We start from the raw sequence: 14,256 nt of genomic DNA, 5'->3' as shown, positions 1-14,256 counted from the left end.
AGTGGGGTGGGAATGGAGATTTTGCAATATCCTTCCCCCAGGAGTGGGGTGGGAATGGAGATTTTGTAGTATCTTTTCCCTGCCACACCCACCAAGCTATGCCCACCAAGCCACCCCTGCAGAACTGGTAGTAAAAAAAAATGGATTTCACCACTGCCCAACACAATATTGTTACTTATACAGCCAATACTTATACAGCCAATATTTATACAGCCAAGGTCAGGAGAAGATTCTCTTTTTGTTGATCTCATATTCTCCTGGGTCATAATTATGGTTAGCACTGATTTCTTTCAACAAGTCCATTTCATTAGCTGTGCCTTAAAGCTAATATATTTGAAGTTAACCATAATGAAATTTAAGCAGTGTGTTACTTCTGATTACCCCCTAAAAAAAAAAAAACCCTATGGAAGGCTAAAAGTGAAAATAATTAATTTTGAACTTCTGCCAATTGTATGAGAAGAGGATAAAATACCTAGGGAGAAGTAACTGCGTTTCCTAAGGCCCACTTTTAAAAATCACAAAAAAATGATAGTTTAATATGATATGCAAATACCAACACTGATTTTATTTCCCGATTAAACAACTATTTGAGTTTTCGTCTTCTCTATCAACGTGTATATAGTGCCTAATTCAAACAACTCAAAGTGGATTATAATAAAAAATAAACAGCACTAAACAAAAAAATTAGAGACATTTACAGTAATTAAAACCTAAAACTGAATGCTCTTTGAAAGAGAATTATCGTTGCCAGTTTCCAAAAAAACCAAACAAGGAAGACAGTTGAACTAAAAAGGTAGCACTACATAGAGAGAATTTATGCATCCTGAAAGTTCAAATCTTTTTTTGCAAAGAAACAAAATATTTTTTCACCTGTGTTAACGTTTAAGGTACAAAGACTTTTTTTAAAAAAAAAGAAAAAATCACAGCACACAAACATTGCACAATGTCTCTGCAATTTCAGTCTGAACTTGCCTCAAGATAGGCCTTTAAATCTTTAAGTCTTCAGTGGCATTCTTCTTCCAGTTGTTTAAAGTGCCTTGTATATTTTACCTTACAGCCTTTTCTCAAAGTAGCTTAGCATACAAGTGTTATCACTGCAGCAGTTGGGACAATAGAAAGCTTGCTTGCCTAAGCCCAGACAGTGTGGTTAAAATGAAATTTGATCAAGGGATTTTATAGCATACAGAGATCACCATTATGATGATGATGGTTGGTTGCACAATCAGCCAGATGTTTAGACTGGATTTGGCATTATTGTCCACTTATTGTCCTTCCCAAGCACCTGGGCTATGCAGATGTTGTTTAATAATACTAATGGTATCATTGCAGGATATAAGCTGTTCCAACCAAAGCTGCCTTTTGCAATTAACTAATCTTGTCAATGCTGATGGTGTTCAAATGGTGCTCCAGATACTTTGGAATTGCACTCCAGGCACCTTTTATTATTAGTACTATCTCTGCTTTCTTTTGTCACAGTCGTTCTATTTCCGGGTCTTTATATTTTGTGGTGTTCTCCAGTTATTTCTCTTCTCTTTTATTGCTTCCAAAATTGCAATGTTCATTATCCAGGCTAAATGTCTATGGAGATTCTCAGTCATCCAGGTCATGGTTGTCCCAAAGGTGCTTTTTCAAGAGGCAACTGGACTTTCTGGTTTTTCTTTGAAGACATTTCGCTACTCATCCAAGAAGCTTTTTCAGCTCTGGGTTAGTTGTGCCAATACAGAGTTTGAGCAAGGGTTGGATCAGAAGACTTCCAAGATCCCTTACAGTTCTATACTCTGATTGATTGATTGATTGATTGACTGATTTACTTTACAGGTGATAGGCCAGTTTGGTTCTAGTTTTTAAGGCACCAGGCTAGAAGCCAGAAGTTTGTGAGTTCTAATCCCGTTTTAGGAATGAAAGTAGGCTGAGTGGCTTTGAGCCAGTCACTGGAAGACAGTGAGTTCTAGTCCTTCCTTAGGCAGGAGAGCCAACTGGTTGACTTTGGGCCAGTCACCCTCTCTCAGACTATCTCCCTCATAAGGCTATTGTTGTGTGGAAAGTAGGAGGAAGAAGGAGTATTGCATGTTTCCACCATCTTGAATTATTTATCAAAATAACAAAGGTGAGATATAAATAAATACATTAAAAATATCATCACACAGAATACTTTAGCCATTGTGTGCTTAACAGTATTTCAGCCAGAATGCTGAAAAATGACATTTGTGATATAAATGAATAAGATAAGAGTATGAGAAACTGATATCGCCGGCGTCTTAAGTAGCTGAGGAGGCGCTATCTTTTCCCACACCAGCCTTGGATGAAGAATTGATCTCTCTTTTTTTTTTCCCCTGGAAGACAGCAGATGTTCTACTGATGTTAGCAGCAGAAGCAAACCACAATGAAGTTAGTCTGTCCAAAAAGACCCCAGCAGGATGGAGAAAGCAGAGGCCAAAACTAACATTTCAAGGCCGTGTGGTGAGTTTGTTTTCCATAAGGCACTCTTGGCTTTAACGGGCTGGGTGTATGACTCAAAATTAATGGAATGCAATAATTAATTTCACTTGTCAAGTTTGCCTTACCACATCTTCCGTGTTGGAAGTAGAGTCGCATCATGCTGAGCTTGAGGAATCATCTTCAAATGTATTTAATATGGAAAGCAGGCCTACGTAATCCAAGGTTGCTGCCTTAGAATTGGGGTGGGAGTGGGGGGAACCAGCAACCTCAAAAGCATCCTCATCAAATACATGGTGCAGAGGAATTCTAGCATGCGACTGGTGATTCTAAGGTTAAAAAAAAGAAAAGGGGAGTTTCAGACAGAAATATGATTTCCTGTCGCCATCAAATTTATTTATGTCCAGGAAATAACCCCATCAATTGCCTTTATTTTGGATGCAGGCTTGATTTTCTAGAGAAAAACTTGATTGACATTGTACAGGTAGTCCTCGATTTACAGCCAGCGGTGAAATCCACTTACATTCGCTACTGGTTAGGGAATGGGAGCATGCACGCCTCTTCTGTGCATGCACAGAGGGTCAAAAACAGGATGTAATGACGTCTCAGTGGGTGGGCGGAGCCTCCTGCTGCCGGCACTACTGTTTGTGCGAGCCAGATAGATCCAGCCGGATTTCACCGCTGCTTACAACCACAATTCAGCCAAAAATTTCTGTTATTAAGTGAGTTTTGCCCCCATTTTGCAACCTTTTTTGCCACAATTGTTAAGCAAATCACTATAGTTGATAAGCTAGTAACCTGGTTGTTAAGTGAATCTGGCTTCCCTACTGACTTTGCTTGTCCAAAGGTTGCAAAAGGTGATCACATGACCTTGGGACAATAGCAAGACTCATTTTTCTCGCCATGTATATGTATACATCTGGACTAGACTGTGTTGTTTCTCCGTGTCATATATGTGTGGGTATATGCATAATTTTGTATTTATTTATTTATTCTGTCATGGTTATGTAGTGTATATTGGAGGTGGAGACCCTTTGAGAGCTGGACGCAACGAAATTTCATTTTAATGTATGCTGATTAGTGTAAATTCAAAGTGACAATAAAGTTATTCTAAGTCTAAGTCTAAGAGTCCAGGGGTGGTATTCACTTACTTTCCCTACCGGTTCACAAATGTGAGCACGCACATGCGCCTAGCCTTCCACGCAGGTGCTTTGCTGGCACGCGCACCTTCTGCGCATGCACCCGGCCTCAAAAACGTGCCTAAATAGGATGGCATAGAGCGGGGGTGGGTGGGCAGGCCCACCCACAATTTCTGCTACCGGTTCAGGTGAACCGGTATGAACCGGCTGAATACCACCTCTGTTACAGTCATAAGTGTGAACCACTTGCCAAGCACCTGAATTTCGATCACATGATCATGGGGCTGCTACAAAGGCAAATAAATAAATAAATAAATAAATTGAACCAATAAACTCCCGGTGGGACAGGAAGTGATGTTTTTTGCTGTCCCCAGCCTCTAGAGACTCCTAGAGTGGCTCTGGAGGCTGGGGACAGCAAAAAATGTCACTTCCTGTCTCACTGGGAGTTGGGAAATGGGCCCTTTCAGGCCTCCGGAGGGCCTCCGAGGGAGTGGGAAAGGCTGTTTTCGCCCTCCGCAGATGCATAGAGAGGATCTGGAGCCAGGTAAGAAAGAAAAATAGGCCTACCAGGCCATCGCGTGCCAGGAGCGGAGGGGGGAGGGGGGTTCCACGCATATGCGCAGGGGGGCGTTATGGGTGTGGACATGCGCACGCGTGAACCTCCCCCCCCTCTCCTGGCACGCGATGGCAAAAAGGTTAGCCATCACTGTAGTGGGGTCTGTCTTAGAGCACAAAATTATATCAGTCTCCCCAAACTGTCCCTGTCTAGAGGTATTTGCAACTGAAGTAGTCTTGGGGGAGGGGAATTTTAGATATGTAGTCCTACCGGTAGCAGCTCAGAAGGGAGATAATTTGGAGATGGCTGTTCCAGTTATATTATGAATAGAATAGAATAGAATAGAATAGAATAGAGTAGAATAGAATAGAATAGAATAGAATAGAATAGAATAGAATAGAAATCTTTATTGGCCAAGTGTGATTGGACACACAAGGAATTTTTCTTTGGTGCATATGCTCTCAGTGTACATAAAAAGACAAGATACACTCGTCAAGAATCACAAGGCACAACACCCAGTGGCAGTCATACGGTACAATAAGCAATCAAATCATACTAGGAAACAATCAATATCAATATAAATCACAAGGATATAAGCAACAAAGTTACAGTCATGCAGTCTCACAAGTGGGAGGAGATGGGCGACAGGGACGATGAGAAGACCAATAGCAATAGTAATGCAGCTTTAGTGAATAGTTTGACAGTTTGAGGGAATTATTTGTTTAGCAGAGTGATGGCATTCGGGAAAAAAATGTTCTTGTATCTAGTTGTTTTGGTGTTATATTATTTATTTCCTCCTGTATTTAATTTTAGAAAGAAGAAACACCTATCTTCTGCAATTTTTTACAACAGGAACTAATATTTCAGTACCAAATGTGAAGGAACGAATTAATGTTGGAATACTAGGAGACAGTTCCAGATATGGTAAAAGAACTTTTTTTAAAAAAAATGTAGATAATTTTGTTTTGTAAGTCCTATAGAGAGATACCTGTAATCTGGCAAATAGGGCATACATTTTCTCTCATGATCTTCAGCACCCCAAAACATCTCATGACTGGCTTATTAGTGGATTGAAATATCTTCCATTTTTATGTGTCCCTGACTTTTTAATTCTTTTACCCAACAATATATCCTAAATCCATATCTGGTTTCCTGCTGTCTCCAAGAAGCACTTTGAGGAGTGAAAAGTCAAACCCAAGTATTTCCTCCAGTCGATGAAAGATTGCTTTCAGGTGCTTTAGAGGTTCATCCAGTGGATGTCCATAAATCAAGATATCATCCAATTGCATGCTTAACATTTTTGCACAGCAGTGAACTCACATTTGCAAAAACGCTAAGGAACACCTTGTAATTCACACCAGCCATGGCCTAACAACAAGGAAGGCCCATTTGTTAGTGTTGAAAACCATTTGGGAAGAGTCATTTTATGCATCTGCCAATATTTTCTAATAAATCTGAAGTTTTAAAACACATGTGCATACACAAATACCCAAGCATAATTGAAGCCTGACATCAGCTGGTACCTCATTAATTTATATAGCTTGGTGAAATAATTTGTTAACACAAAGATGTACAACTTGTTCAGCATGGAATAGGCAACTCCCAAGTCACTACTTGTCCATCTTGTTAAATTCTACAAGGAACATTATTTCTGACTCAGCGTCCCTCGATAAATCTTTTGCAATGTTTTCTTTACATAAATCTGAATTTGTGTGTGCACACAGAGATATGTGTGCACACACAAGATACTGCCTTCCATTGAGGAAATATCTACATACCCCTCACATTCTGGATATAAATTGTTTCAACTTCTACCCTCAAAATGACGTTATAGAGCACTGCACACCAGAACAACTAGACACAAGGACAGTTTTTTCCCACATGCCATCACTCTGCTAAACAACTAATTCCCACAACACTATCAAACTATTCACTAAGACTGTATTACTATTCTTCTTCTCATCCTTTCTATTATCTATCTCCTTTTCAACTTATGACTATAACCTTGTTGCTTGTATCTTACGATTTATATTGCTTTATTTAGTTTCCTAATATGATTTTGATTGCTTATTTAGTATCACTAAGTGTTATATCTTATGATGACTATGATCATGATTCATCACTTATATCTTTTATGTACACTGAGAGCATATGCACTGAAGACTAATTCCTTGTGTGTCCAATCACACTTGGCCAATAAAGAATTCTATTCTGTTCTGTTCTGTTCTGTTCTGTTGTTCTGTTCTACTCTACTCTACTCTACTCTACTCTACTCTACTCTACTCTACTCTACTCTACTCTACTCTACTCTACATTGTGTGTTTCCTTCTCTTCTCTATTCTTAATCGTAAGCACCACAGTTGATTTGTTCCTGCTTCACAGAGATAATATCTGGCCTTTCCTCCAGTTTCATCAGATGGTGATTTTTTTCCCCATTGATGCTTATTAATGCATTCTTTATTTATTGGCTTTAATCTCTTCTTCTATCTACTTGAAAATCAAGGCAGCATACAACAATAAAAATACCTATGAACCATTTTGTGTGAGCCGTGGTGACGCAGGGGTTAGAATTCAGTATTGCAGGCTAGTTCAATGCCAGAGATTCGATCCTGATTGGCTCAAGGTTGACTCAGCCTTCCATCCTTCCAAAGTGGGTAAAATGAGGACCCAGACTGTTGGGGGCAATATACTGACTCTGTAAATTCCTCTGAGAGTGCTGTAAAGCACTATGAAGGGAGTCTGTAAGTTTAAGTGCTATTGCTACTGCTATTGCTGCTTATAAAAGAGGGACTAAGTGAACCTCCAATTAAACTCCCACCCAGTAAGATTGAAACCAAATAAACAAACTCAGCAATATACAATATGTGATCACAATTTACATGCATTACTTGACAAAGAGAAATTGCTCGATTGGGACCATGAAATTTGAGAAGGTAGTGCTTCTTTCTTGAAGACACTTGAAGTCACTGGAACAGACACTGGAATCATTAAGATTCATTAAGACACATCTCAGTTATTAAGACATACCTCCCCATATCATTTTAGTATTGCCAAATCATTTCATGAAAATTTAGCAAGATTGGAATATTTTTGGGAAAGTTCTGCTAAGATTCTGAGGATCTCTTTGGGGATTTCATGAGATGTTGCCAGGGACTGTAAAATCTTGCAATATTTTTACAATCTCATGAGAATTCAAGCAACCCCACTGGGTGAAATGATGTATATTAAAATTAATTCATAAAAACAATCACATGTATTTTTAAAGACATTTCCCCCCAAAAGCCTATTTTTCTTTAATGTGCACATTTCTCTTTTTTAGTATGCCTGTTTTTTAAGCAGTTTTTCAGCCAAGAACTGGTTCACAAAATTTGAAGAAGTACACAAAGGATAACTATGTTCTGGTCTTCATTTCAATTCAGGAAGTTAAAATTCACATCACTAATTTTAAAAATATTTCCAGTAAGAAGTCTTACAAAATGATTAAACTGGAGCTTATGTTATTGGCAATTATCACAATGTTTTCTAATATTGCAACAGATTTCACACACAAAAACAATCAGATGTGACCAAATCTAGTATTCAAACATTTTCGTTACCATTTTATTCAAAAATATTTATGTCCATCATGTATGGCAGCCTTCCATATATTTAAAAAACATATATTCTATAGGGTATGTTTCCAGTAGTTTTCAGCAGTTCCTTTTAATACTATATAGTGCCATGTCAGGTTTATATCTGAGCTATGCCAAAAATATCTCCCTTCTACATTTATGCAGCTTGGCCAGATTAAATCTGCTGCCACCCAAGTGGTACTTTTGCCTTAATATTAATTTTTATAGGAAACCCTATAACATTGTTTGTTCCCCTTCCTACAAAAGAAAAAATAAATAAATGTTAAAGTGCATTGTGGTTGGTCTTTCTTGTACAAACATGCCAGTCCTGAATTTATTGGATGACTTATTGAGAAATTAACAATTTAAAATAGCTGGCACACTTTCTTATATGAGAGCCAATATTTTAAAATGGTAGTATTTGGATAGAAATTACTATCTTTATTGCTTTAAGTGACCTTTTATAGAATCTACTCTTCAAAATATGTGAATGTTTCATCAGTTGTTTTAAGTTGAGAAATAAAATACATTGGTTTTTTGAGTTTTTGCTGTTTACTTACTTACTTACTTAACTTACTTACTTACTTACTCTATTCAAATAACACCTGCTTGCAATAATCTTCAGTTGCTTCTATAGGAAAGCTGTGTCTGGTTGGGCCCATGTGAGAAATATCTTCAGTTTGCAGTCAAAAAATCTCCCAAATCCAACCCACGGATTTTACATCCAAGCCATGGAAAATTCAGTTATCCAGTTGAATGTTGAATGGTTGTGTGCATCCGTGTATTGGATTTCCTTCACAAGTGATTTAAATAAAAAGTTGATTTCATCCTTAGTTTAAGCTACTTAAACATCAAAAGCTTATTAGAGAATAAGCTGTAATACGGAAGGATCTTAACAGACTTGAACATTGGGAGTTATCTAACACAATGAAATTCAGTGGTAAAGAAAGTAAGGTTCTACATTTAGGCAAGAAAAATCAAATGCACATATATAGTGTAGGTGGTACCTGGCTCAAGAGTAGTAACTGTCAGAGGGATTGTCCTAGTGGACAATCACTTAAATATGAGCCAGCAGTGTGCTGTAGCTGCCAAAAAAGCCAACACAGTTCTAGGCTGCATAAATTGAAGGATAGAATCAAGATCACATGAAGTGGTAATGCCACTTTATAATGCCTTGGTAAGACCACACTTGGAATATTGCATCCAGTTTTGATTGCCACGATGCAAAAAAAAAAAAAAAGATGTTGGGAGTCAAGAAAGAATGCAGAGAAGAGCAACAAAAATGATTAGGGGACTAGAGATTCAAACATATTGCTGGAATTGAGTATGTCTCATTTAATGAAAAGAAGGACGACGGATGACATGATATCAGTGTTCCAATATCTCAGGGGCTGCCACAAAGAAGAGAGGGTCAACCTATTCTCCCAAGCACCAGAAGGCAGGACAAGAAGCAACGGATGGAAACTAATCAAGGAGAGAAGCAACCTAGAATTAAGGAGAATTTCCTGATAGTTAGGACAATTGATCAATAGAATGACTTCCCTCCACAAGTTGTGGGTGCTCCAAACACTGAAAGTTTTTAAGAAGAGATTGAACAGCCATTTGTCTGAAATGGGATAGGTCCCAAAGATGCTTTTTCAAGTAGCAAATGGGTTTCCTTCCTGAGCAGGGGGTTAGATTAAAAGATTTCCCTTTCAACTCTGTTGTTATGTTCTGTTATTTAAAAATTGGCAGGATTTGTGTCAGGATTAAAGGGAAAACTATTTCCTTTGAACTAAAACTAGATAGGCATCAGTCTATATTGTCTCCCAATTTGGCTGGAGAATAATGTGAAAATAATGTTATGAGAAGTCACACAGGCATCTTTATGCCATCATTTGCAGGTGCAAAGTAAGGATAGACCCTGAGTCAAATTCTTGCTGTTTATACTACTTTGAGAAGTTTGATTGAACTTGTGAGAAGGCTTTCTTTTACAGCGTGTTTCCCTGGACACAACAGCGAGGAACGCGATGGAGCTGGAAAGGTAAGACGCGCGTCCCGCTTCTCACCTGCCCTATCTGCCATCCCCAAATTGCATCCCTAAAGGGGGCAGGTGACTAAGTGAGGGGCAGGAGTCCTGCCATGTCCGGCGAGGGGGGGAGAAGAGATGGCAAGGGGAGCCATGTCTTGCTCCACGCGTCTCGCTTTTCCCCCGCCCCACCTGCCACCCCTCTCGATAAAGAGATGGTGGGGAAGGGAAGCAGCTGTTGCCATTGGGGTGAGGTGGGACGTGTTGCGCCATTCGGCAGGCACAAAGAACAGGGAGGGGAGGCGACGGCAGCAACAGGACATTCAGTCCCATGCTCGCTGCCTCCTGTACCCCCAAAATAATAAGACCACCCGATAATAAGGCCAAGCCCCTATTTGGGGGTGGGGTTTAAAAGAAAATAAGACCCTGTCTTATTTTCGGGGAAACACGATATTCTGAGTTGAGTTTTTCTACTAGAAATTGGAAAATTGCTCGTCAATTATATTTGTTTCAATTTATACAGTTATTAATAACTGGTTCTTGTCTTTACAACATGAGAGCAAAATCTAGATCCCATGGAAGTTTGGCATCACACTAGGAACCGAATTTTGTCCATTTTATCCAGAACAGGGGTGAAATGCTCCCGGTTCGGACCGGATCATCCGATCCACTAGCGATGGCAGCGGGTGGTTCGGAGAACCGGTAGCAAAAATCCCTACGCCCCCACCCCCACCCCCACCCAGCTGAGCCGCACAATCATCAGAGGCTTTTTTTTTTACTTTTAAAAGCATTTTTTCTACAACCTCTTCAGCCGAAAAAATGCTTTTAAAAGTAAAAAAAAAAGCCTCTGATGATCGCGCGGCTCACCTGGGATCCTCAAAGGCATTTAAAAGAAAAAAAGGGTTTTTTTCTTTTAAATGCCTCTGAGGATCCAAGCTGAGTTGCCTGATCGGCAGAGGCATTTAAAAGAAAAAAAGTCTCTGCCGATCAGGGAACTCAGGTGGGATCGTCAGAGCCTTTTGAAAGCATTTTTTTACAACCTCTTCGCCAAAGAGGTTGTAGAAAAAATGGTTTTAAAAGTTAAAAAAAAATTGGCCATGCCCACTCAGTCACATTACCCCCTCCACCAAGCCACGCCCACCAAGCCATGGTAGTAACAAATTTTAGATTTCACTACTGGTCCAGAATGGTATAGGATCTCCTGCCTGTTCTGTCCCCGTCTCACACACGCACACAAACAGACAGCCGGGGGTTAAATAAGCTGGCAGACAACCAATTCTTCCGATAAGAGACTTGGCAGCAACCCAGTAGCTGCTTGCCAAGAACTTTACTCATAAACAAGATACACACAGTTCAAGAATTGTCCAGTCCGTAATTAAATCCAAGGCAGATAATGTTGTTTCCAAAGATGCAATGTGACTCGATAGTAGTTAGTTTTGTCCGTCACAGAGTCTGAATGGCCACCTCATCCCCTTTTATAACCTGTGGGGTGTGGTCCAGTGACTCAGCTTAATCTCTGGCACGCCTCTTCTTCTGTTGCACGTGCTTATCTCTGCGACGCTGCCGAGGATCCAGCCAAGATTCATCTCCCTCATTACTGTCCACCTGTGGCTGTGTGGACGTGCTTGGCCCTGGCCCTATCTCTTGACCTTCGGCGGACACCGAAGGCATTGCCAGAGAGGAGGGTCCTGGAGAGGGAGGCCTCGCCAACTCCTCTCCTTCATTCTCGGAGTCCTCTCCTGCCGATGACACAGGCTCAGATAATGGAGCCACAACACTGCCATGGGCAGAGGGTTGGACTAGAAGACCTCCCAAGGTTCTTTACAACTCTATTATTCTGTGTTCTATGCTCTTGTGTCTCCCAGCTCATATAATACTAGAGATTTCCTGTCTCTAAATCTAATATTGGATTTTACAGGAAGCTGATAATATGGTGTAGTAGTTGCATCTCTAGAATTTCCTGGTGATTAGTCCTGCTTAATGGTCTTCAAGATCAGCCAGGACAAAGACTATCTGAAGGGAGGCGAAGGTGAAGACTAATTTGTCTTAATTGTTCCTTTCATGAGTCCTTCTTGCATGAGAAGCAGCATTAAAAAAAAAGTGACTTTCTTTTGCAAATGTAACCTCAAATGGATTATTTCCATCCTCAAGCAAATTATTCCATGATGGGTTTCTTTAGAAATCTGATTTTGCCATAATTAGTGACCCGTTTAAAATCAGGACCTTTCTTTTGATATAGTACTAATTTCAGTACAATATTTTTAGGGAAATTCTACTTCTTTTATCTTAATCTGGAATTGCCTTCGTGTATTACAGTCTGATTAATTTTTAACTTTTGTTGGGATTGTAGCCTGTTTTCAGCTTCTGTGTACCCTCCAGGAGGTTAGTACTAGAAGTTTTGGAGTTTTTAAAAAGAAACTTTGCTGACTAAAGCATTAAGTCATTCTCAGTTAGCTTCATTGTGGGGAATAAAATAAGTTTTGTTAAGAATGTGGATGGATCCAGGAGACTTTTTACAACATCCTACTTCAAACAAAGAGGCCTACACATTTTAATGATGAGATTGCTATCTGGCAAGCTGGCACATAAAACTTACATTTTACAATCCACTGGTCAAATCATTAAAAAATGGAGCACAACCTCCAAAGAGAAATTAAGGTTAATGGATCAGAAATAAGTGCAAGAATTTTTATGGTTCAAGAATTAGTAAAATATATATATATATATTTGCTTTTAGATTTCTGTGCAGGCAAATCATTCAGGGGTCATGGTATTAAGACTTACCTTTGCCATGATCCCAAAACTTAATGAGAGGAAAAAAAGAAAGAAAAGAAAAGAGAGAGCAAGAAACATGCAAACTCTTTTAGGAGCTTGCAAACATGGCGTTGGAAGAAATATCCATCTGATTCAGTTCCAATCCAGGAGAAAGACACTGGAAACATGGAGGCTGCTTGGAAAGATGGTTTACTGATGAAGCAGAACCACCAAGCACATAGTTCTGGTGCAGCTGACCACATGGAGTTGAGAGTGAGTGGTTTTTATACCTTCTCTTGGACTTTGCACTTGAGCTTCCTGTTCCTGTGCAAGAACATGTACTCTATTGGCTGTTGTCAGACTCCCATGGAGCCATGTAGGGGTTATGTAGGGGTCATAGCTAGCTCTGTAGGTTGTCTGAGAAGTTTGATCGAAGTTTCTAAGGGTGATGCAATATCCTTAGGAGATTGTGCAATGTAGTGGGCTCTGTGTTTTAGTGGGTTAATCCTATTATGTCCTGAAGGGTCATGTCTTAATCCCTTCATCCTGGATCTGAGGGTCCTTTGTTTTGTAGATAGGCTGGCCCAGTCTTTCTTAATGGGCACAAAATATCTGCTGGGGGCAGGGAGCTGGCTCTGACTTTCTGTCTCCCTTGATTTTTTTATTTCTCTTTTATGGGAAATATTATATTCTGCCTTTTTAATATTTCCTAAAATATTTCATTCTTCTAGGAGTGGGGTGGGTGTTAACTTTCTACAATGGGCATTAGCAATTAAATTACAAAATGAAAGTCACTTGCATTTATATCTCAGGGCAGGACTTATTTACCTCACAACAACCCAGTGAGGTAGGCTGGCTCAGAGAAAGACGATCCAAAGTCACCCAGTGAACTTTTGTTGTTTGAAGTTCTATAGCCGAGAATGGACTAGACCATGCAAACTTGAACAGGTAGCAATGTAGCCCCACAAAATCGTAAACATTTAACATTATGTATATTCATATACATTAACTATATTACATATTTTATATGTGGTCCAAGACAATTCCTCTTCACTCAGTGTGACCCAGGCTAGGCATAAGGATGGACACGTCTGCACAAGACCATACTGGCTGGGTAATTCTGGGAGTTGAAGTCCACATGTCTTAAAGTTGCCAGATATCCCTTTTCTTAAGATGATTTTCTGTGTAGAGAAATTCTTTTGGAAATAGACAAACTTTGAACTTGTTGGTTGGTTGGTTGGTTGGTTGGTTGGTTGGTTTGTTCGTTCGTTCATTCATTCATTCATTCATTCATTCATTCATCCAATTTATATGGCCACCCATCTCTCAGAAGCAACTCTGGGTAGCATACAACAATCAATAAAAGCAACAAATATATAAAAGCAATCCTTATAAAAATATAAATTCTGCAGCAACAGAAGGTATCTGTTTTTACTAGATCATCGCCACTGGCCTGGATGGTGGAGGTGCTCAGGCTAGGTTAATGATGGCAAATCTATACCGGATCTAGGGAACTCGACATGGCCAACTCTCCATGGCCAACCCGTCGTGGAACAACTCACCAGAGATAAGAGTTACACTAATATTGAAGAAATCGTGGAATAGAATCATTAAAGGAAGAATTTTGTCCCAAAGGATGGACAAAGTGAAATGTGAGTGACAAAAATTGAAATGTTTAAATTATTTTAAATGATTAAATTGAATTATTAAATTGTCCTATGGTGAGTTGACCATGGCAAGAGGGCCATGGAG

General features: G+C 39.5%; 1 protein-coding gene across 8 annotated transcripts in view; it reads left to right on the top strand.

The window, feature by feature from the left end:
* LOC148114502 (uncharacterized) overlaps positions 1-14,256 on the top strand; it is a 74,570-nt gene that overhangs the window by 37,638 nt on the left and 22,676 nt on the right. For 4 of the 8 annotated variants that reach the window (XM_087889061.1, XM_087889060.1, XM_087889064.1 and 1 more), the window contains 2 exons: positions 2,341-2,460; positions 4,945-5,055. Coding sequence is in view for 4 of the 8 variants with exons in the window: in XM_087889064.1 (XP_087745190.1) it covers positions 2,418-2,460; positions 4,945-5,055 (154 nt within the window). In the remaining 4 variants the exon portion in view is untranslated. Of the gene's footprint in view, positions 1-2,340; positions 2,461-4,944; positions 8,284-14,256 lie in introns of those variants that run through there. The other 4 variants (XM_087889056.1, XM_087889058.1, XM_087889059.1 and 1 more) reach the window with 2 other exon arrangements.

Source organism: Pantherophis guttatus, chromosome 3 (genome assembly GCF_059756535.1).
Source record: "Pantherophis guttatus breed Tessera chromosome 3, ASM5975653v1, whole genome shotgun sequence".
In the NCBI taxonomy this organism is placed as follows: domain Eukaryota; kingdom Metazoa; phylum Chordata; class Lepidosauria; order Squamata; family Colubridae; genus Pantherophis; species Pantherophis guttatus.
The sequence above is the reverse complement of the archived record's forward strand: the minus strand, read 5'-3'. Positions and strand labels throughout refer to the sequence as shown.